At 35.6% G+C, this 25,096-nt stretch overlaps 2 protein-coding genes across 2 annotated transcripts in view; both read right to left on the reverse strand.

The window, feature by feature from the left end:
• The window catches only part of gng7.S (guanine nucleotide binding protein (G protein), gamma 7 S homeolog), a 57,964-nt gene extending 35,217 nt beyond the window's left edge, over positions 1-22,747 (reverse strand). The window contains exon 1 of the mRNA XM_041572667.1: positions 22,678-22,747. The gene's annotated coding sequence lies outside the window, so the exon portion shown is untranslated. The remainder of the gene's footprint in view (positions 1-22,677) is intronic.
• On the reverse strand, positions 13,007-22,759 carry diras1.S (DIRAS family GTP binding RAS like 1 S homeolog). The gene is made up of 2 exons (XM_018243597.2): positions 22,678-22,759; positions 13,007-14,130 (listed from the first exon to the last, which is right to left on the reverse strand). The coding sequence occupies exon 2, from the start codon at positions 14,109-14,111 to the stop codon at positions 13,515-13,517; it is 597 nt and encodes a 198-aa protein (XP_018099086.1). The 5' UTR covers positions 14,112-14,130; positions 22,678-22,759; the 3' UTR covers positions 13,007-13,514.
• Between the last annotated feature and the right edge of the window lie 2,337 nt (positions 22,760-25,096).

Consider the following 25,096-nt stretch of genomic DNA (forward strand, 5'->3'; position numbering starts at 1 on the left):
GTGAAATGGAAGGTAATCAGATAGCTCCAGAACTGATTTACAAAAATAGATAAATTGCATTTAGTCTTTAACTAAAAGTTAAAAAATTCAAGCAAACATGTGATTGTTATTGGCAAATGCACATGTACAATTTAGTATCTATGCTTCTGAATTTGCCCTACCAAACACTAACATTTACTGTACCTTGCTTCTAACAACTACATCAAATGCCTGGGCTGAATTGGTTTGATAAGTAATATGGGGAAACAGGCCACCCTCCTTCCATTTGTCCCAGATCCAGACACCCTAAATACATTCAGACAATTCTACACTGACTTTCATTTCTCATGTGTTGAGTGAATAACACAAAAGTTGAGCTTCATGGTCTTGTAGATGATAGTAGGGACTATTTATCCTTCGCTTTTTCATAGTTTTTGATTATTATAGGCTGATATTTTTCATGTTCGGCATACATTATATGTTGGGCATTACATTATATAACTTTTTAATTCACTTTGTGGTATAGTGGTAGGTTATTTATTTATTTATTTTCTGTCTGTGTTTATATTAAAAGTTTTCTATATATGGTATTGCTAAAACGGATACTCTATAAAAATGTATATTCGGAAAGACTCAAATTGTGTATTACTCAGTAAGGGAACTGTTTTGTTGGTACATTTCCATTAACTGAACTAGCAATGTTTTCTTGCTGTACTTTGCTTTTTTATGAGACATTTTCTGCACAACTTTTCTGCACCTATACTGTTGTCAACTCCACAATTGGATCAAGTGTAACATAGCGCATATAATATGACTTCTTGCTTCACTGGAGGATATCCCTTCAGTAAACCTAGCAAGACAGAGAGCTATGCTCTGGTTCCAGTAACAGAAAAGTGTAATTATGTTTCGATATCTTCTGCGTAGGTCCTAAGCAAAAGACTGCAAAGTCACATCATGAGAAACTGTTTACTGTCTTTAAACAAGTGTGTTTATATACAGTTCCAAGAAAAACAAACCTGTGAACTATTAAATGGTAATATCTAGACTGGAAAAAATGAAATGTACCCTTGTATTTAGTAACTGGTTTGCACAGTAAATTTTGAAAATCCCAACTTATAGCTTTGGCACAAACACTTCATATTGTATAAGAATTATTTATAAAGACTATAGAGACTGAACTAGTTTGCTGCCAAAAAATCTCCTTCTCTTTGTGTGTGTAAATAATGGCTTTGTTTCTATAGCTGGCCCACTTCAGAATTTTTCTTAGAGTGAGAGCTGGCATATGGGTGTCACTATCAGCTGGTCAGCACTACACTGTGGCTTCAGGTGACTTATCAAGATGTCAAGTTGTCCAATTCCTGAGGAAGCACAGCAAACCCGAACCATTATATTTCCTCCCAGTGTCTGACTGGCCCACCAGGATACCAGGAAAATTCCCGGTGGGCCTAGGTGTCTCTCTTGATTCTAACCATTTGGCTTATTTCATGGTCATTCCCTATTTCATTATGTGGAAAAAGTCTTAACAATGGAAGAATAAAGTATAGTATGTAGATATAAAAGACTAGGCAAATAAATAGGTTGAGTTAGGAAAGGAGGAATAATAGTTTGGAAAGTCTGCCAATGGTCTAAAGGGGGCCGTAGACGCACCAATAATATTGATCGGACCGGCCAGAAATTTTTGTTCGGGCGCCTAAGAGGGCACCTGAACATCGGCCATTGTTAGTGCTGAATCGTCAGATACAGGTAGAATGCTATTGTTTATACCTGTATATGTGACGATTCAGCTCTACACATGTGTATTGAAATGAACGATCTTTCCTGGAAAGATCTTTTACAGGAAAGATCATAATTGTTGTGTCTACGGCCACCTTGAGGTTTTCTGGTGGGCCCCTGATACCCCAGTCCGACACTATTTCCTCCACACTGCTTCATGGTTAGGATGTGGTTTTGGTACTGGTGTGCACTTCTTTTATTTCCTCCAAAGTGTTTTGTGTTGTTGCAAAAGAGTTCAGTGTTTGTATCATCCCTTCTGTTCTTCAACAGAACATTGAAGAATATTGGGATGCCTTCCTTTAAGGTATCCTTCCATTAACCCTGTTAGTGTCATATAGTGTATTAATTTATAGGAGACACTTGAAAAGAGACTTTGGCAAATTCAGTTGCAATTTGCAGGTTATTAGCCATTACCCTAGGTGCTATTTTTTACCTCCTTCAGCACTGCTGCTGCACTCTTGCTTTATAGCGTGTCTACTGCTTTGTAGGGTGTACTACCATCCCTGACAGTAATGATAAGCTTTTCCAGCTTTTTGCGTCTTTACAAATCTTCTTGGTTCCTTTGATATTTCTTTTAATCAGGGTGCAATACACATGAGCATTTCTTCCTTTTTTCTTTTCTGCCTGTAACTAAAATTTATGGGGCATATTTATCAAGCATAGAAATTCGATCATCGAATTTGAGTACTTCAATAGTCTAAGTATTTTTTCCAGCAAAAACGGCCGTATTCGATCGAAGTAAAATCGTACGATCGAATAATTTAATCTTTCGAATCGAACGATTTTTCAAAAAAAAACTTTGACTTCTCAAAACTTGCCCAAAAGCCTCAGATAGGTTCTAGGAGGTCCCCCATAGGCTAAACAGCAATTCGGCAGGTTTAAGGTGGCGAAGTGTAGAAGTCGAAGTTTTTTAAAGAGACAGTACCTCGATTTTCGAGTGGTCGAATATTCAAAGGTTTTTCAATTCGAATCGAAGTCGAATTTGGCCTATTCGATGGTCGAGGTACCCAAAAATTACTTTGAAATTTGAAGTTTTTTACTTCGAAAATTCACTTTGACTCTTGATAAATCTGCCCCTAAGTGTATTTTTATAGGGCAGCATTTTATATGGCACCCCAAGCCAAACCTCCAATCTCATTTTATCTAACTAATTTTGGAGTCATTGACTTAGTGGTGTACATACTTCTACTAACCCAGTGTTTAAACAATTTGTTCCATATTGAAAAAGTAAAACGATTTGTGTTAAGCATATTATCTATTAATGTGATTTCAAATATTTTAAGAGAGATTCATATAGAAATCTAGGTTATACCAGTGGCTTCACAATTTTTTTGCACCTTTTTATACTTTATGCTTAGATGCGTCTATGTACATTATTTTATTTATTTGTTAGGTTTATTTATTTAGTGGTGCAGCAGCAGTTAGGTCATAAGAATACATATACAGTACTCCATCTTTGGAGTGCTTAGCACTATGAGTCACACCTATTGGGTGTCAATAAAGACAAGGTGACATATATTTCTGTCAGTGATCACAGGGTGCACTCACAGGACACGGTGTGCCCACAAAGCTATAAACAATGTTCCACCAATCTATTCAATACCCCGTTCCTGTTTATGATTCCCACTAACACATGGCAAGGGTAGAGATAGATATCAGAAAATAAGCATTCTCCCTAAATCTTACCCTAACTGTCCATCAGACTGCTCTTCTTCCAGTTCTTTGTGATGCCAAACTCAAGGTTTGGAAACCTTTGATCTAGCCATGTACTTTAGTTCATTTATTTATAAAACAGTCAGTATTATAAAAACTGCAAAACATGTTTATGTTTGCTTAAAGGTAAATGAATGGAAGGCAATAGGTAAAGAATTTATAGTTTACCTTTGGAAACTTTTGGAATCAAAAAGAAAAGTACAAGGGCAGGGGCTCCACAGCTACATTCTTTATAATTGCTCTTTTTTTACTTTACTAAAAGACTGTATTTAGCATAGGCACATTCTATGATGAGAGGAAGAAACAAATGATCTTTTTTCATATGATTTATTTTGTTACAAGATTGATAACACACATTCTTTCTGGGACTCAAGAGTAGATTATTTTAGGAAGACTATGTCTAGAATAAGTGTTGCAATGCACTTTTCTAAAAGGATCTTGCTGTTAGCATGCTGGTTTTTGGATACAGAGAATAATAAACAAACAGGTTAACATATTCACTTTGTTTTAAATGTAATTATTCATATTGTAATGCAATGACCAGTGACTTCACATTCAGTCTTAATAAGAGAAATGTTTTATTCTGTTGTTAATGTAATCTGTAATCAATTTCCTTGATGCCTCCATTTAATTGTATTAATTGGATTTAATTCTTAGGATGACGTTACTGGTATTGTGAAGTATAAAGGATCAGCTTGTCAACTCAAAGTTGCCAACATTCACATTCAGGTACAGATTTTTGTATCAAGGGTAAGCAGTAGGCAAAGGGGACAGGGATGGACATTATAGTTTGTCCCCCACTGTCTCGTCATACAGCTGACAGACAAGGAGAAAATGTTGGCAGTACACATAGGGGACCTGTTATCCAGAATGCATGAGACCTTGGGTTTTCTGGGTTGTGTATGAAATTTGGATCTTCATGCCTTAAGGCTACTAGAAAATCATGTAAACATTAAATAACCCCAATAGGCTGGTTTTACTTCCACTACAGCTTAATTATATTGTTTGGTTCAAGTACAAGGTACTGTTTTATTATTATAGAGAAAAAGAAAATCATTTTTCAAAATGTGGATTATTTGGATAATTTGGAACTTTCTGGATAATGGATTTCTGGATAACGGTTCCAATACCTGTAATTATTCAATCAGAATACAGCATTTACTGGTCATCTGTTACAAGCAAAGATCTGATTAGCTTTTGTGGGTTACTTAGCCTGGTACACACATTACAACATTACAACTTTTACTACTTACTACTCTAAAAAATAATAAGTTTATATATGGAGTCAACTACTATATCATATTCCATATGGTTATATTTTCTAGGAAACATTATTGCTGATTCCTTAAAGAGGAAGTTTCCTTAGAATTAATTTTTGATATTTTTTTTAGACTTAGAAAATCTAGGATAATTCTCAGTTTAATACAATTATTTTATTTGTGATTTTGTTCATCAGCTCTTACATTCACATTTGACTTAATATCTACTTTCTAGGTCCTTGCAACAAGAAAGCAATTTGGCTGACTGACTAGAAAAGCAATACAATATGGCCTTAATTGGCATATAAGTAATAAACGAAAACACTTTTTGATAATACTTAAATTGTGAAAAATGCAAAATGTAACACATTGCCATGCCATGTTTCTTATCTTTCCCAGATGTCCTAGCACATGCTTAGATTTGCATATGCGCAATAGATCGAATTCCTAAAATTTCACTTTACTACAAGAATGCGTATCCAAGTGTACCAACAAACCACTGGAAAATGTAAGAAACTTGGCAGTATGGTGCTGCATTATGTTTCTCCCCCAATGCATTTTCTTCCTAAAAGATGCATCTGCCTTAGAAAAAAACATTTTGAATTTTAAATTGATTCATTTCATTTGGCGTGTCCAGTATACTGACACCCCAAGTGAATTAGTCTTTCCTTAAATAAGATTAAAGTGTAAAGATGAGTTAGAACAATTAAGAGAGACATGAATGTGTTCTTGGTAGGGATGCACTGAATCCACTATTTTGCGATTCAGCCAGTTCCCGAATCCTGTGTGAAAGATTTTATATATATGTAAATATATAATATGTAATATAATATGTATTCATATATATGTGTATGTTTATATGTGTGCGTGTATATACAGTTTTGTCAGTGGTACTAGGAGATACACTGAAGTTATTTTCTTCCAAACCAAATTAACTGTATCTGTGTAATGCAAAAAAAAAAAAAATATTCTGTTCAGTGACCTCAGCATCCAGACAGAGCTATATATAGACTGGTATAGGCAATATAGAAAAAGTATATTTTAAAAAATGAAGGCCATTTGTAAAGTGTCATAGCTATTATCTACAAGACATACAAATTAATTATAGGCAAACTTCCCCTTTGTTTCTCTTTTCTTTTTTTTTTTGCAGTACATAAATGCCATTTAAATCAACCAGACAGAAATATTTTGTATTTCTCAAAATGGTTAATAATCTAGGTAACATTTAGGTAATAGTATATAATATCAGCACAAATAAAGACCACTCTCTGATATCACTTAATGGACACTGAAAACAATATAATATTTTCAGCAACAATTAAAAAAAAATGTGGTAAATTCCAATATAGGTGCAAATTATAGAACTGTCAGTCCATTCAAATACATATTGGCTATATGTTTGCAGTCAGTTTACTGTAAGTTAATTAAACATTATATTAATATTTCATATGTATTATAATATATTTTTAAGCAGGGGCATTACATTTTGTGTCCTTGCGCTCAAGAGAAAGTACCAGCTGGATGGAATGTTCAAAACTCTACAATATTAAGGGGCCCATTTACTTAGCTCGAGTGAAGGAATAGAAGAAAAAAAACTTCGAATTTTGATTGGTCGAATTTGGCTACTTCGACCATCGAATGGGCTACTTCGACCTTCGACTACGACTTTGAACGATTCGAACTAAAAAATTGTTCGACTATTCGACCATTCGATAGTTGAAGTACTGTCTCTTTAAAAAATACTTTGACCCCCTAGTTGGCCACCTAAAACCTACCGAGGCCAATGTTAGCCTATGGGGAAGGTCCCCACAGGCTTCCTAACAATTTTCTGATCGAAGGAAAATCCTTCAATCGATGGATTAAAATCCTTTGATTTTTCCTTCGTTTTTTCCTTCGATCGTAGGAATTGCGGTAAATCCTTCGCCTTCAATATTCGAAGTCGAAGGATTTACATTCGACCCTATGTAAATTTGCCCCTAAATGTTGTTGAAAAATGAGTCAATGGGATTCAGAATCTGCCTTCCCTTAAAGGATACCTAAAGCTTAACAAAGAACTAGGATAGAAATGCTGCACATCAAGTTGTAGGTTCTATATCATCCCAAGGCAACAACAGCCCTTTAGCTGTTCAGATCTCTTCCTATGAATGCCCCAGTAGTTCCCCATTTTCTTTTCTGCTGATTCATAGCACATTTTCAGTTATCTGAGCTTACTACTGTATTTACATAATATACATTAAATACAACAATACAAGGCCGATTAGTAATCATAAACTTAATCATAAGCTTCTTAAGAGCTGCTCAGCGCACAGTGAAGATGTGCAGTGTCACTGACACTCCTAAGAAAGTCCAAGATGGTGATCTCCTGTGACATCTATAAAGGCTTAGATCAATACTGCTATAGAGATGCTGAACATTTAGGCTGGTGCAGTAAGTTCAGTATATAAAATTTCAAACCATATTCATTTTTAGGCTTTAGTTCTCCTATAAGAACATGAAAACTTGTTGCACACAGTGGGGAGCTGGTTGCTTCCCCATGTGTATAAGGTAAAAATCTACTCATGGCATCAATAATTCCAGTATAATAGAGCTCAACAAAATCACCTCATCATAATTTTATTTATCATACTTAATTAGCCATTTAAACAGAGACATTGTGCTCAGAGATACATTATAGTTACATTATATATATAACTTGATAATTATGCATGTTGGGTAGTAGGGAACAGCATTCTTAGTAACACTGTGACCTATAATGTAAATAATTATTTCCTTGTTGATATACAGTTTACTAATAATCTGTAAGTATAGGTAAACTGCTATGCAATAATAATAACTTTTAAAAATATAATGAAGCTATCTCGCTGGCGTCACATAAAAAGATTGCTTGATATACATTCCATGGCAGTGCATGACCGTATGTTAGGACTATGAGAAATCGAGATAGGGTATAGGTGAGTAAGTTGACAAAGAGGACTATAACTTATGAAATGTAATTGCTAGTCTATGGTAGATGTTACGTGTCTTAACTTAAAGGGGTGGTTCACCTTTCAGTTAACTTTTAATATGTTATACTAGGATAGACAATTCTAATCAACTTTTCAAATGGTCTTTATTTTTTTATAGTTTTTTTTAAAGTTTATTTGCCTTTTTCTTCTGTCTCTTTCCGGCTTTCATAGGGGGTCACTGTTCCCATCTAAAAACAAATGTTCTGTAAGCTTACAAAATTATAGTACAGTCTCTTATTCAAATCCATGCGTGGTTGCTAGGGGAATTTGAACCCCTTTAAATTGGTAAAATAATATATCTAAATTTGCTACCAGAGGTGGAATGAGGTATGTAACTGGTATTGCCCTGATCTTGCTTAGCCAGTGAAAACATACATGTACTGGATGCCTGTTGCCAACAACTCTACTACTGTAAAACAAAAATGTTATTCTGGGGAGGTTATCTGTGCACTGGTATTTTATTATCCACTTCTCAAGGACCAAACATGGAAAAGTTGGAGTATAAGATGGAGTATTGGAGTATCAACCAATCAGTATCCCTAATTTACCCAGTTTCACTCAAGAAATAAACATAGATTTTAAATATTTTTTGTCACTTGCTGTATAGGAATGTCAATAGACTCCAAGAAGCTTTCTTGATAAAATCTGGTGCAGAAATGTTTCACAGCACTCAACAGATATATAAAATGTAATTTCAAATTACTGTGAAATCCTTCATATTCACAATCACTAACTGAAATAGCTTCATATCATTTTGAGGTAAAATGTTAATGGGTAGTTCATCTTTTAGTTAACTTGTAGTTCTAGTATGGTATAAAATTGCCATTTTCTTGGTAACTTTTCGACTAGTGTTCAATTGTTATTTTAATTATTAATCATATTAATTATATAAACTTTTTAATTTTTGTATTCTTAACATTTATTTACCTTGCATCTTTGACTCCAGTTTTCCAGTACTGACTGCAGCTGATTACAATAAAAATTTTAGTTTTAATACCTGCCCTTCTATGTAGGCCCTTCTCTTCTCACCTTTAAGTATTTTATTGAAACCACTGACTGGTTGCTGGGGTAAATTAATTGAATGCAATTTCAAATTGGAGACCTGCTGAACATAAAATCATCCAGAAACTACAAAGAATACAAAATGAAGACCAAATGCAATTGCCTCAGAATATCAATCTACATCATATCAGTTAACTTTAAGTTGAACTACCCCTTTAGTTTGTATTGGCTATGTATGGTATAGCACTTTAAGCCAATGAATAAAGTATAAGTTAGGGGAAATCCGTCCACATGCAGAACAAGTTAATGCACATTTGGGATTTATGAGGTTCAAAAATAATTGCCGTTTTATTTTTAAATAACACGTCTAATTTTTCACTTGTACTAGTGGAAAATGGCAAAATGATCTCTACTTTAGATATGTAAAAATGGCCAAGCAACTTCCAACCACACGTCTCTATATTGTTTTATAATAAAAAATAATTTGGCCATATTTGTCTACACATAAAAATCCATTCTGAAAACACTATCCAGAGTCTAAGATAACAATGAGATGTGCTAATATGATCATTCTACCAACTCTTCTCTATTTTTGAAGCAAAATATATTTTTATTTGTTTTAGATAATTATGATCCACAATATATCAGGAAATGTAGATCTTTGTGAACACATAAAGCATGCCCACTACAATTTTTTTAGTTCTCAAAGAATCAGTTAATTAGTCGTTCTATTTGGAGACATTGTGTACATACTGTAACTGCTAATGTGTCAGTTACTCATCCCATAAAATAATTACTACAGTTTGGAAAAAAAAATTGCCACTGGATTACATTCTTATGGATTGTCATTTGATTTGAGGTCAGAATCTCTCCATTATAACACATATGGTTTATAAAGTGCTCATCTCTACTGCCCAGTGGAATGTAAATAAAATGTTCTACTTACTGGAATGTAATAGACTATTCTGTGCCTTTTGGATAATACATAAGACCTTTTACATGTTCAATAACTTTCTCTCCCCTCCAGTATTAAAGAACTAAGACACTCACTTCCATACCCTGTTCTTATAGTTATTGTGAAAATATCAAATTAGTTGATTTCTGTCTTCTGTGGTGAGTGTCTTATTCTCTTTGCAACTGATTACAGCAGCAACTACATTTTTAAAAATTCCCTTTATTTTTCTTCTACAGTATCCCACTACAGACCTGATTCCTAATGCATTACTAGAAATGGGATTGTTGCACGTCATTTCCAGTGGGACTCCATAAAAAGTAGAGCTGCTGTAATAAAATAACAAGCTCCATTGGTAAGTAAATTACAATTCTCTCTACAATTATAAACAGCGTTTTCAAAAGACTGCTCAGTTATCAAGAATAAAACTAATATGTAAAGCCAATTTTTGACTGGAACCTGTGCATTCTAATCTATAGTGCAGTATCTGGCAAATTAAATTCAGGTATTGTACATAATCCAACTACTACCACTGCAGCACACTTATGAGATATTTGGGAGAAGCCCATGGTTTCAGGGTTACAGCATTTAGTTTAGGAGAAATAAACACAGTGGAATCCTGGGTACTTTTCAAAGGCAGTACCACATTTTTATTGCATCAGCACCAAATAACTCAATCTTTATCATCTTGCAATCACGTTATAAACATGGTGTATCATATATATATATATATATATATATATATATATATATATATATATATATATATATATATATATATATATATATATCTCATGCTTAGCCTTATCCTTTGCTCCTCCATGCATAATGTGTCTATTTTGTATTCCTCATAAGTGCTTTAACAAATCCAAATGTACTGAAGATAAAAGTTCATACTTTGGTCATAGTAATATTGATAATGTTATGTATGCTATATAATTGGTGCTCATATTTTTAAATCTGTATCATCAGGATTTTATATAATGCATCATAGTGGTTACATATTCTGTGTGTATAGTCATGATAGCACCTTCTTGATATCACTTACCATGGTATTATTTCATTAATATGAGATATGACAAAGGTTTGTAACAATATCCTTCATGTCTATCAAATGAAATTAAGACCCACTCCCCACTAGTCCATAGTCTTTGTAGTCTCATGTTCCATATAGATGTTTACATTTCCATTTCACCTCCATTCCAGCAGATTGTATGCTTGGTTACAGTTCTTGTCAATCTATGCCATTGTTTTCTCCACAAGTATAGTTACTTGAACCATTCTTTCCCCGATTCCACATGTATTGTATACTTGTCGATGAAACATGACTTCTTTACTTGAGTTTCAGCAAAGTGATATGTTCTGTACCATTTGTAAGTTAATTCATATTAAACAGCTCATGGTGATTTATTAGAAGCTGCCTATACATTTTAAACAGTTATTCTAATCCTGTATACATTATACATGCAGCATGTCATACCTAATCAGTGATGCTTTAATATTTACTTATTTTATCATAGAATACTTGATTTTTACTATTAACTGTTTCTTTCACTTATTTTTGTCTGTATACTTTAGCCGACCCTCTAGACTGGAAACCTACCCAAAGTCATTATAACATAAGGGTTGTCACAGCTAACCTACACTTTACCTCCATCATTTATAATGGATTGCCAATTAGAAGTTGCAACAATTTTCATCAAAATTATATCTTTTTTTTTACCCTCAATGCTAAAAATGTTAATTTGTGAATTATTGGCTCTTGCTGTTCATATTAAACTAATTTGTGCTCATTTTCTGGTAAAAAATACTGAATTACTCTACTTCAGGGGAAATGCTATAATTTGCCAAATGTTATTCTAGCACTTCCTCAGATCGCTGCTGTAAAATGTATATTGTTTATCCAGAACATTTTGGAATGCTAGGTTTTCCATATCTGTAGGCCACTTTATACATTTGTCACACATTTGGACATGATATTATTCAAGCCTATAGAACACAAAAAAGAAATTTGTACTTTTTTAAACCATCAAAAACATTGTAAAGTGTAGTCTTTAATATGTTGGTCTCTTTGTTGCTGATGGAGTTCCACATTTTTTGTGACTACAGTTTGTGCTATTCACTATATTCCAATAAATATATATATATACATTGTGCTTGTGAACACACTTACATGGGCCTGAGTTATTATAGGTTTTGTACTTCTATGCATTATAGAAAAAATAAATTAAACAGCATTTTTAGCCTTTTTTTGTATTACAACCTGTTTCTTACATTGTTATTTTCAAACTTGGGCCTTTTCAATGTGTTACATTCAGCATGTAACTACTATTATCTATATTATGAAAGGTAACACAAACATGTCAGTTCAACAAATGTGAAGATCACAATACAGTTCTGTTATAAAAGAATTTCCCTAGTTTTTCTCCTAACCAGCAGAATTAATACCATTTTCAAGTCAGTATATAATCAAGCCCACGTTTAAAGGTTATTTTAACATCTTTTAGGGTTGCTATGAGTAATGCTATATAAGTACACATCATGATAAAACTGATTTTTCTGGGAAGGAGAATACCATTTTAGTTTCTGCAGGATCTGGAGCAAGCTGATCTTTCAGGCATCTGAAGTTCATTTTCACTCATCATAGAAAATGAATCCATTAGGGAACAATTATGAGGTCTTGGCACTCTCTGGGCCTTTTTCTCCTGCAGTATTATGCAGAATGCTTAATGGTATTCCTTTATTAGAACTGATTATATTGAACAGATATATCTGTTGACTGAATTGTCTTCTCATTACAAATACACCAATGTCACAAAGATACTGCATTTTTCTGTTAATAAAAAAATACTTTTTTCTATAACGTCACACAAAATACATACTGAATAACAGTGACCATTTCATGGCATTTTCCTCATAGATTTCGAGAAGTGAAAATCTGTGATAAATTCATTTTTGAATGGTTTGTATATTTGGCAATATAACCTGTATAAAATAATAAGTGCCACCTCCTGGTTTCTTGTTTTATAATTAGAAGCTATTGAAATGCAGGTTAAAATTTGGCATACTTACAGAAGGCAAACCTAGGTAAGGAGTTAAAACTAACTCATAAGAAGACTTGTTGCATCCATGTAATTGTAACTATTGTAAGTTTCATATGTGGGTTCTTCCTATGCAGACTTCTGGCCATGTCCACATGCCACTTGTTATCATATCTTCAGTTAGTTTGCTTCAGATGTCTAGATACTCAAATATTTGATGTCTAGAAAACCACCATGCATGCTTATAACTTCATTCATCTTGCTTTTTGTAACACTCCTTTCAATATTCCAGCTAGCTCCTTTATTAAAGTCCTTCTGAGTATTGCAAGGCAGGAACTATCTTCATTGATGTCCTTTCCTTGCAGGGGTTTGTGATCCCAAAATAACATCTTCATATCTTTCCGATATTCCTTTTAAGTACCACATATTAACATAAACTTAAAGGAACAAAAATTCCACTTATCTATTTGATTATTTTTAGTTTTCGGGCCAGTTCCAGACCATTAATTTTTCATAAAGTCAACCTTGAATGAAGGCGAACAGATATTGAAAAATATATAATTACGATATATTCTGGATGACAGGTTTGTTTACTGTTCATAAACAAAATAAGAATGACAAAAAGGATACAAAGCAAACCATAAAGTGCTGCACAATGAACGTGCAAGGCAATGCCTATGCGCTCACAGTGATAGAATGCAGCGAGTAACATGGAATCTTCAATTTATTTATAAAGAAAAAATCCTTTCTGTGGTCGAGCATGAAATGGGTAAATCAGGACTTATTTTCACTACATGATGCTGCATTTCCCCTTGATTTTTTCTGCTCTCTTCTGCTTGCTGGACCTTTTGCCATCAATGTTTAAGCTCATGTTTCTCCGTTTCTCCAAGTTTAATAGCTCTTGGAAAAGTTCCTTCACATTGTAGTTCATCTTGGCTGATGTTTCCATAAAGGCACATTTCCATTCTTTGGCCAGAGCCTCAACTTCCTTTGTGTCCACTTCCCTCTGTGTTTCGTCACATTTATTTCCAACCAGCATTACAGGAATGTTCTCTATGCTACCCTTGATCTGCAATATTTGCTGATACATTGGCTTGAGTTCCTCTATGGATTGCTTGCTTGTAACAGAGAACACCAGAATAAAAGCATGACCCTTAGAAATTGAGAGCCGTTGCATTGCTGGAAACTGGTGGCTTCCAGTTGTGTCTGTGATCTGCAAAGTGCAGACACTTTTGTCACAACTGATAACCTGGCGATATGTGTCCTCAATTGTGGGAATGTATGTGTCCCGAAACGTTCCTTTAACAAAGCGTAGGACTAGAGAACTCTTTCCAACACCTCCTGCTCCAAAAACAACTACCCGATAGTCATTACTTTGCTCTGGCATTTTAACAGCTTGTAAAGTCCTAAACCAAAAAGCAAAACAATAAATTAGCGCATATAAACATGAATATATATTTAAAAAATCATAGTAAAAAGTAGAAGTTTAACATTACAAAACATATAAAACAGCCAGATATCTAGAAATGATTGGCTAACACTATCACTGCAATAATAAGGCTAAGATCTCCATTTTTCGTCTTTATGTTTTCCTCCTTTTCTATCATATTGTTCTCTTCAGTTGTTTTCCCTCTACATTACTCCTTGTTAAATCTGGAAAATCAATAAATAAACATAGAGCATTCAGCCTTAGCATGTTAATCAGTTGAAAACACCTCCTCTGATTACCAACATTAGATATATCAGTGTAAGAGAATTCATTAGTATTCAACCTCAAACTGAGTTCTGTTAAGACAAGCTACAGTGTTTCAGACCCCAACAGCCACAACAAAAAATCATGATTCATATGTCACAGTTGTTGATACCAATGACAGATACAGTACCAGACCAATACCCCCCAAAAAAGTCAATATACAGAGCTACAAAGACCTGAGAACCTTTACACTTCTCAATTTGTCATGGCCATTATTTATTATAGGGGTTTGTTCCTCATTTATATATTACTGCCATTTTAGCTTGGATTTTTTTTTTATATTTTCATTTGCATGTTAATCTCACATAAATATATATCATCCTTTTGATGACCATAATGAAACTAAAAATAGCAGGTATGTTTTGTTTATTTAAACAACTGTAAAATGTCAATGAAAGTCATTTCAAACATAAATTACCACTCAACACTAGTATATAACGGTTTAGTGCCTTTACTAGACCCCAATATGATATTAAGCTTGGGCAACTGAAAGGTGTATGAACATGTGGTAGCACCTCCAAGTATGTACGTATCGTATCATGATTTATTGTATTTCATTTAATGTTCCTTAAAGATGATAACTATTTCTCTGGGGTCCCAGAACAAATTACTTGCCTGAGACTACTTAATTCTTGATTTTGCAAATTGCAGCTCTTTGACTACTGCCGCTGTATGCAAACATGTCGTACTGTGCTAAGTTCTTCAGTTCCATTGTACTGATTAGTGCACAAATAATACAATAACTCCATTGTGTGACAATATTTGCTGCATTCTGAACAGATTGGAAAGAGAGAACAAGGGCCAAATGGCAAGATTGTTGTGTGCAACCCTGGTGTGTTTTAGTAAGAATGTATATTTTGTACAATGTCATGCCATCCCCTGTGATCCGCATTTGATTTGTGCGTATTTCATCATGCAGCAGTATAAAGATTCAAAACATTTTACACTATGCAAAAAATATCTGGGAATGGAATGAATGTAAAGTTAGATGAATACAACAATTATGCTGTGACATTGTCAATGTACTAAAACAATTGAACAAACATGGCAATTAGACTAGTCCCTGGATCAACTTGTACAATGAGCTATCTTCCATAACCCTGTATTCCCACCCTTGCTGAAAAGCAATTCAAACCCTTCTTAAAGGAACAGTTACATGGATTTTTTTTTTTTATAAAAAATTTGTTTGCCCTTAACGAAAAAAACCACCAGCACACATTTAACTTTACATTCACAAAGACTTTATTAAGAAATATCTTACCTATACTCCGCTTATGCTCCTCTTCTGAAAAGGCGACGATCCATCGGGCGGCGCTCGATTTCTCCTCCCTGCCTTCAATAGGAGATAGCCAGGGAGGAGAAATCGATAAGACATTTCTTAATAAAGTCTTTGCGAATGTAAAGTTAAATGTGTGCTGGTGTTTTTTTTTCGTTAAGGGCAAACTAATTCTTTATAAAAAAAATTCATGTTACTGTTCCTTTAAAGCTATCTAATGTATTGGCCAGTACGACTAGTTCAGAGTACTGCATATGAAGAATCTTATATTGTGATACTATATTTATCAAAATCTGAAATGTTCTCACTATTTTTTGAAAACCACTCCGACCAAATACACACTGACTTTTTCCCCCTATTTATCAATTTTCACGAATATTTCTTGTGCGGGAAATGACTTGATAAAATCATGAAAAAAATCCAAATTGTACGTTTTTTTTCAATTTGTTGCGAAAACCGTGACTTTTTCAGATTTGACGCCCAAAACCACAAACGCTTTGGATTATTGAACGAAACCCAGCACAGATCAGGATATCTTCAAAATGTCAACGGAACATCTGCCATAGACTTCTACATGAACTTGGCAGGTCTAAATTGGAGTACTTTTTTATTCAGATTTTTAATAATTGTTTAATAAACCAAAAATCTCGAAAAATCTGTGTTTTTCTTCCTACGAAAATGTGGTGGTGGTCCCCTTTAATAGTCCAACCAGAAAAAAATGGACTTTAAAAAATAACCCCCATAGAGTTGCTGATAGCAGGGATCGTTCAACTACAACAGCTTCAGATATCGAATTAGTATCATGCAGATGCCATTCCAGTATCCCAGACAGCAGAATACTCTTGATTCCCCTATTTTGTCACATTCTCTTTATTCCCCTCTCTGCTCGTATAATCTTCTACTTCTTTCCCTTTGTTTTCCTTTTTACATTCTCCATGTTTTGGCTGCTTGTTAACCCTTTAAGTACAAAGCAATGTAAATTGTATGATATCTAACACTACTTTCTGGAAAGGTCTTTGCTCTATACTGCATATTTATTCACCTGGTGCTGACTGATGACCTACACATCAGACAGAGAGAGTGGCTTGAGACGTCACTTTACCAAGTGACAGATATGTCCACCAAGGGCTTAAAGGCAGGGGTCCCCCACCTTTGTTTATTTGTGAGCCACATTCAAATGTAAAAAGAGTTGGGGAGCATCATAAGGTGTCAAATATGGGCTGTAACTGGCTATTTTGTAGCCCCTATGTTTGGCAGTACACCTGGTTTTTATGCAACCAAAATTTGCCTCCAAGCCAGGAATTCAAAAATACGCACCTGCTTTGAGGCCTCTGAGAGCAACATCCAAGGGGTTGGGGTGCAACATGTTGCTCACGAGCCATTGGTTGGGGAGCACTGGCTTAAAGAAGTAATTATTTTTTACATTAGTTTACATTGTAAATATTTTGTGAATGCTGCACCTACAGTATTTATTATGAAATACAAATGTACTGTTAAAAGTACAGCTTCTCTGATACTGTTCAGTTACAGCCCTATGTAAAAAAATTGTTGTTGACCTAATCTGGTGAAGATGTACCACAATTACAATTCTAAAAACAGCTTCTCAAAAGTTGATGGTAAGACATGCAGGTCTGGACTGGCAGCCTGTGGCTCTTTGCAAATGTCAGAGTAGCTGATATAAGTTAGTTAGTGTATTACTTACTGGGAAATATTCTGCATAATTTATGCATATTATGTAGTGCTTTGTAAAAGTCCACAATTAATATAAAGTAAAGCATGATTTATCAGTTTAAAAAAGGTTTGCTTATTGAGTTTTTTACATTCTCCATGTTTTGGCTGCTTGTTAACCCTTTAAGTACAAAGAAATGTAAATTGTATGATATCTAACACTACTTTCTGGAAAGGTCTTTGCTCTATACTGCATATTTATTCACCTGGTACAAGTACATAACTTGTATATTTGGGATTTGTGCAGTAATGATTTTGCAAAACGAATAAGTGATGTGATTATTTACACATACATCAGAAAATCGTTTGGAGAAATCACAGATCCCCTTGATTAAACAGTTATGAAATTTAGCTATTTTCATTAAAAGATGATACAACCAATTGTATATGATATGCTCATAATGACCACTGCTGCCTTCTTGCATCTTTTTAATGTTAATTTATGTTATTTTACTGTTCTATGTTGTATTTTTGTAGCCCATGACCTGAGGGTAGGGTTTGATGCTATTTTTATCCTTGATGTCACATGGTTTTGATATATATGAGAACATGCGCTGTGATGCATGAAGTAGAAATTATTAGAAACCAACTAAAATGAGCCCATTCCCTACTCCTAACTACCATAAATAAATGTTTTTAATACCTGACTTAATACCTATATATTAGTACCTATATTCTTGTACTATTCTATACTTTACTGACAACACATATATATATATAGACAAATACAAGAGTCCTCTGCACTCAACCCATTATCAATATATTTAAGACAGAGACATTTTGTGCATACTGCTACTGAAAAATGTCTTACCCTTTAAACAACACAGGGATTGTTTGTCCATATATTGCAATATATTTAAGCTGGCCAACTACGTCACAGTCATCCCATATCCGGCCAGTCCTATGCTCAATTTTCATCTGTTTCATTAAGAATTCTATTACTTCACCCACCCACCCCAGCTATAGTCAGGTGATCCCACTGGTGTCTAATAAAAGGGCAGCCAAGTTTGGGAGTTTTACTTCGAAAGCAGCTCGTAAGTTGCAGGTAAAACTTAGTCCCTTTGTAAAATGTATAATGAAGCAATAGAATTCTTTTAAATGAATCAGATGAAAAATGAACATAGGACTGGCCAGATATGGGATTTGAATGGACTTTTTTTCAGTGGGGTGTTTTGTCTTGCATTAACCTTTTTCACTGTAAGGCTACAGCATTAGAAGAAAATGATACAAAGCCAAAGCACAAGAGCTCTAGTATTACAGGTATTGAATCCCTTATCCGGAAACCCGTTATCTAGACAGCTCGGCATTACAGAAAGGCAGTCTCCCATAGACTCCATTATAATCAGTTGATCCAAATTTTTAAAAATGATTTTCTTTTTCTCTGTAATAAATAAACAGTACCTTGTACTTGATCTCAACTAAGATATAATTAATACTTATTGGAAGCAAAACCATCTTAATGGGATTATTTAATGTTTTCAGGATTTTCTAGTAGACTTAGGGGCACATTTACTTAGCTCGAGTGAAGGATTAGAATGAAAAATACTTTGAATTTCGAAGTTTTTTTTTTGGCTACTTCGACCATTGAATTGGCTACTTTGACCTTCGACTATGACTTCGAATCGAACTATTCGAAATAAAAATCGTTCGACTATTCAACCATTCGATAGTCGAAGTTTTAAAAAAACTTTGACTACCTACTTCGCCACCTAAAACCTACCGAGCACCAATGTTAGCCTATGGGAACCTTCCCCATAAGCTTTCTAAGCTTTTTTTTGATCGGAGGAAAACCCTTTGATCGATGGATTAAAATCCTTCGTTAGAATCGATTTTTCCTTTGTTCGTTCAATCGAAGCATTTGCAGTAAATTCTTTGACTTTGATATTCGAAGTCGAAGGATTTTACTTCGAGGGTCGAATATCGAGGGTTAATTAACCCTCGATATTCGACCAATAGTAAATGTGCCCCTTAGAGAATGAAGATCCAAATTCCAGAAAGATCCATTATCTGAAAAACTCCTGGTCTCGAGCATTCTGGTCCCATACCTGTACTCATATGTAGTAGGAATAGTAGCAAGTGTTCCATTTTCCAAGCTGCAAGTTCTGCACCATCCATAATCACCTGCCAAGCAGAGAAGAGCTGGGCCAATGTGAACGCAAGTTTTTTGTTAACAAAGGAAATCTGTGAGACTGCAGTGCAGCAAGCCAATGAACCAACACCTTATTAAATTAAGATATAATTGGATGTAAATGGGATTGCTGCTTCCTAGTGTGCATTAAAATATTAAACCTGTAATAAAATACACTGTACAGTTTGATAAGAAAAGAGTCAGAAATTAAAAGGGAAATAGTTTGAGATCGAATAATATAGTTACAATATATTTAGATGTGTGGGTTTCTCCTGTAGGTAAACTGAAGCAACTAAATGGATGAACCAGGAAAATCTAATTCACAAATACCATATTGAATTGCATTTTTTACATATAGTTTTTATCATTTGACACTGAGAAAAAAGACCAAGTGCTAGGAGTTTCAATACAAAGTTGGCATGAGGTTCCTTGCCTCAAAAAGCTTACAGTTTATTAAATATCTGGCATGTAGCCCTCCTGCTCAGTAATCTGTTCCACTCAGTGTCCCTCAGCTGTGCTCTTTGTTGAGCTGAAATGGGTACATTTAAGAAACCAGCCCCCAAGCACTGCAGTGTTAAATGCAAGAGAAAAACTAAGAACATCTGCACCAAAGCCTGCTCAGATTTAATAAGCATTCCAGCACAGGATTGCCTGGAATACTAAATAAAAAAGTATCACTTGCAGCAGTATCGCTTTCACTTAATAAGGGCTCTGGGCCAATGATTGGACATTAATGTATGTGCTCATGTGTATCTAAAAGGCCCCAGTACAGGCATGGGCGCCCATATGGAGACAAAACCAACCCACACTCAACATTTTTATTTTGTATTTCTATATTATACCTTACATTTGACACAAAAATAGCAGTGCAAAAATACTGCATTGGGGTGCAAGCAGAGGAACAAGACTGCTGTTGCTCTGTTCGGTATAAGGAAATAATAATATATAATATAATAATATATAACACTAGCATGTATGTTCTAAATGTTTTCTTTTCAGAAATAAGTAATGCCTGGGTACCTTTTGACTTGGCTACGTTTAACTAAAGCTGACCACGGCACTGCAAAGGCTTTTTAATATGAAATCCAGTGTCTTGTTCACAGTTCCAAATGTTCTTTGTGAGGCAAATCTAACTAGCAGCCCTTCAGCTAAGGATGATGGGAGCTGTAATTGTGACATGGAAGGTCAGCATCCACCCTACCATTAATGTAAGTTTCTGGAAATCTGATGAGGCCTACAATGCTTCGAAAATATATAATAGTAAATGCAGGTGAACCTATTATAATATAACATTATGGCCATGCATAGCTCCTTTTTTGTCCTGCTCTCGCTTTACTCCACCCCCTCTTGATTATTGAGAATGTGGATTTTCCTTCCACTGCAATGAGAAACAAAAGGGAGAGGCGGAGAGAAGCCCTTACACAGCCCATTCTGGTGCCAGTATTCTCACTGCGGTTACAGCTCTCTTATTCCCCTATTCAGCATCACCCAAATCCCTAAACATGGACACATATTCCATTTGCAGTGGTTGGAGAAATGGATTGACTTGTACCCTCATTATATCTAAGGAAATATATATATATATATTTATTTATATATATATATATATATATATATATATATATATATATAAAATAAAGCAAAATAATTAGTTTTTCTTGATCTTTTATGTATGCTATAGGGCTCCAGCATCCTTGTCACCTGACTTTTTCAACAATATTGGCAACCATGTTTATAACAAAGCCTATGGAATGAAAACGTTTGTCACATATCATTACCTTTCTGATAGATTTCTGGCTCTTTATAGGAGATTCATAGTGTCTCTTATTTCTTAACCCAACATAATAAAGCTATTTCCACCTATCATGCACATCAACTTGACCCATGAGAGTAATATGTCATGACTAATAGCAATTCCCTATCCGCCCAGCCAGGATTTGTGACTTCTCCCAGAGTAAATAAGATGAACAGGAGGGTACTAAACATGTAATATTCATAAGATGATAGAGAAGATTCCTCATTGAAATTCTTAGGCAAATTATCTTACAATTAGCAGAATTACATATCCTTGAGGGTGATTTTAATACTTTTTTGAAAGCAAGGTTAATGGAGCTGCTGTCCAGTTTCCACAGAAGTACCAATAACTGACCTCTGCTCTCCTTATCACTCTTTAGCCCTCCTGCTGGTAGTAATAAGGTTAAATAGTAGTTCCCCAATAAAATGAATGTACTACCTGGTCAAAATATCACATTCTCAGATACGGTCAGCATTCTTAACTTCCCACTGGCTCAAGGTTAGCTATCTGCACAGTGGTCATCGGATAGCTCATATCCTTTAAGCACATATCCAACCCTAGTGATCATACAGGTCAGGTATACTGCCGTTCATGTCAATGCTGTGTTCAAGAACACAGGCAAATTAATTATTTAAAACCTACTTGGGAGGTTAGAAAACAAACATATTTACTCTACATTAACCAGAATTGCAGTGATTATGAGTTTTTAAATACCAGAGATTAATAGCCTGCATACATTTTCACAGTTAATGACATACACACCAACGGTCACACATTAAGGCATCCATAGCTTTTTTTTTTTATTTTTTTTTTTTTTTTTTAGATCTATCTACATACACAAATTTATTCATATAAAATTCAGTATATGCAAAGAAGGGTGTTTTTAGGTTTATCTGTGCATAATTTTATATAAATATCTATCATCTATCTATCTATCTATCTATCTATCTATCTATCTATCGATCATCTATCTATATTAATATTGTAAGGATGCAGCAGTATATATAGCTAGCCCTAAGCTGCACATACATGTACATTCGTACATCAGCTCTCCCCATAGCAAAGTGCTTGTGTAACTAAAATGCATGGTTGCTGCTATATTGTTCTGCTGTGAGTGCTGCTGCTGCTCAACATGACTCCCTCCCTCTGCTCTCCTCATTAAAATGCTGACTCTTTTTGCTGCAGGATTTTTACTGTCGCCTTTCAAAGGGATGCCATCACTGTCCGAAATAACATTAATAAGTGCAATCAATTATATCAGCTTCTCGCTCACCTTCTCGCTTGCTCTCTCTTGCGTCTCCTTCTTGCGATTTTACAGCATTGTTTGCACTGCAGCTGCCTGGGGATTCTCTGCAGTCTGGATCTTTCTCTCTGTCTCTTTTCTCCTCAGTAAAACCCCAGGATTCTCAGATCTTCTCCAGACACCTCCAGCTCAGCTTTGATTCCGATCTCTCGTGTAAAGCTCAAAACGCAGCAGTTTCTCCTGCTCTCCTCTCATCCCTCTCCCCTCGGTTTTGCTCCCAGTGATTAATCACTCAGGGACATGCTGTCATTTGTCCCTGATCAGAAGCTCTTTGGGTGACTCCTCGGGATTGTTCAGGAACCCGTGGGCTGCACAGAGGTGTCAGAGGGAGGGAGATACAGAGATGCTGCTGCTGCCTTGCTTTTTACTGCATGTACTCAGAGGAGGAACTTGGCACAACATTTATCCTGGTAGTCCTTGGCCAGCCCTGATTTCTCTCATTTAGATAAAGCGGCTGGGATTCACTCAAATGCTAAATAAATCTCTCTCACTCCAGAATGCACTACTGGGGTTACCATCAACTTGCACGTACACATGATGAAGCTAAATCTCCCAAACAATTACTGCACCCCAAAGTTGAGGAATAGGACATTTTTCATAAACATATGGTTAAAGTTTAATACCTATTGTCCATTGTGCCCCTTATAACACTTGCCCACCCCTTCCCCCTAGAATTTCCAGGGCTTTCTTCCTTAATAGTTACATCCCTTTGAGAATACAAAAATGACCAGTACTAGTTTTATATGGTTTGGTTCAGTTATTATGTATTTTATGATACTGCATTATAATGAACAATGTGATACCACAGGGGTACATATATTCATGGAAAAGGTACCAGCAGGGAGCTGTGTGTAACTAACTATGTTCAATCAATGCCCTGAGCTTGTTTAGAAAAGACTTCCCCTAACACACTTCTGAATGTGTGCTTTTTCTCTGTGTTTTGTGGCACACGTTTGAGACCAGTTTATGGTCATATGAGTGTATGAGTGACCCTAACATTTGTCATCTACAGCAAGTTATTTATTATCAAGCTGTAACATAACTAATGGCATATTTTGCAATGCATTCCCTCCCATTTGCAAAGTTGACTTCTGGGTCTCCTATAATGCAGTCTCCCCCTGCCCCCCTTCGTATTTGTAGACAGAAATCATCTAATGGAGCTGAAAATTGTAGTACAAGAAGGTTGCTGAACTGCACAAGTAAGACTTTTTTACATGAGTGACAGTATAAACTAGTGTTTTTAAAGTCAAACCAAGTGCTCACAATCTTTTTGAGTAATATTAGCTTTTTATTGTTTCTTTCTGTGTTTTGTTTTTATTTTTTGGTTTAGACCATGAGCTGGTGGTTTCTTTCAGTGTTTCATATAAAAACTGTAGCCAAATATTGCCAAATACTGTTTCTAGCTGCCACTTTTAGAACAGAGAACTACTTACAGGTATATGTAAATTGGCTGCCCGTTCTCTCACTAGAGTTCCTGAGTTAAGGGTAAGTGCAACATGGCCTTACTACTCCATCACACTGTTTACTGGGGGCATGCAGGGACACCATCAGAAATCAAGGCCCTGTACGACAACATTTTCTGTGCCCCACCCAACCCCCACTATAGATCCCGCCCACCCCACACTACAGTAAAAAGGATATACAGATATCAGCGCCCGCCACTCCAGTTAAAAATACATTGGTGTCAGGGCTCCCCTACAAATAAATAAAAAAATTTGGTGGCCAAGCCACCCCCACAAAAAAAGCTATTGGTGGCTAGGCCCCCCCCACAAGTTATTAAAAGCCAGGGTCAGACTGGGCCGGCGAGGTACCAGGTAAAAACCTGGTGGACCCCAGCACATCTTGGGTCCAGCTGACCCAGACCTGCACTCTCCTTTGGCCAGCATTGCCCCCTGATTGTGCCCCCAGCCCTTATTGTGGCCACAACTGCCACAGGAGCCAGAGGGGGAGTCGTGGCTGGGGTGGGGGCCTCTAGGGGGGTGGCAACAGGTAGGGGCCAGAGGAGGAGGTGCAGGGGGGGACCTCCAGTCTGGAGCTGTAAAAAGCCATTGGTGGCCAGCCCCCCACCACAAAAAAAATTAAGAAAAAACATTGGCAGCCAGGATGCCCAATAAAAGTAAAAAAAAATGGTGGCCAAGGGATTAAAAACACACAAAAAAACCATTTGTGTTGAGTGGAATTTAGCTTTAGAGGCCTTCTTCATTCTCATTTTCTTCGACTCCTTTTGGCGACTTCTATTATTTGGATCCATTCTGAGGCTTCTGTCTCCATGCATCGGCGGGTTTAGCTCTTTTCAATGGCTTTGGTACTACTTTGGGGACGAAAGAGGAGCCTGGCTAATCCAGGAAATGCAGCACGGCCGGATCACCCTTATGGATTAAAAACCACC

Source organism: Xenopus laevis, chromosome 1S (genome assembly GCF_017654675.1).
Source record: "Xenopus laevis strain J_2021 chromosome 1S, Xenopus_laevis_v10.1, whole genome shotgun sequence".
Taxonomy (NCBI): Eukaryota; Metazoa; Chordata; class Amphibia; order Anura; family Pipidae; genus Xenopus; species Xenopus laevis.

What these genes read in the sequence shown, in the direction of transcription:
- diras1.S (XM_018243597.2), bottom strand. Translation starts at nt 14,111, where the DNA reads ATGCCAGAGCAAAGTAATGACTATCGGGTAGTTGTTTTTGGAGCAGGA.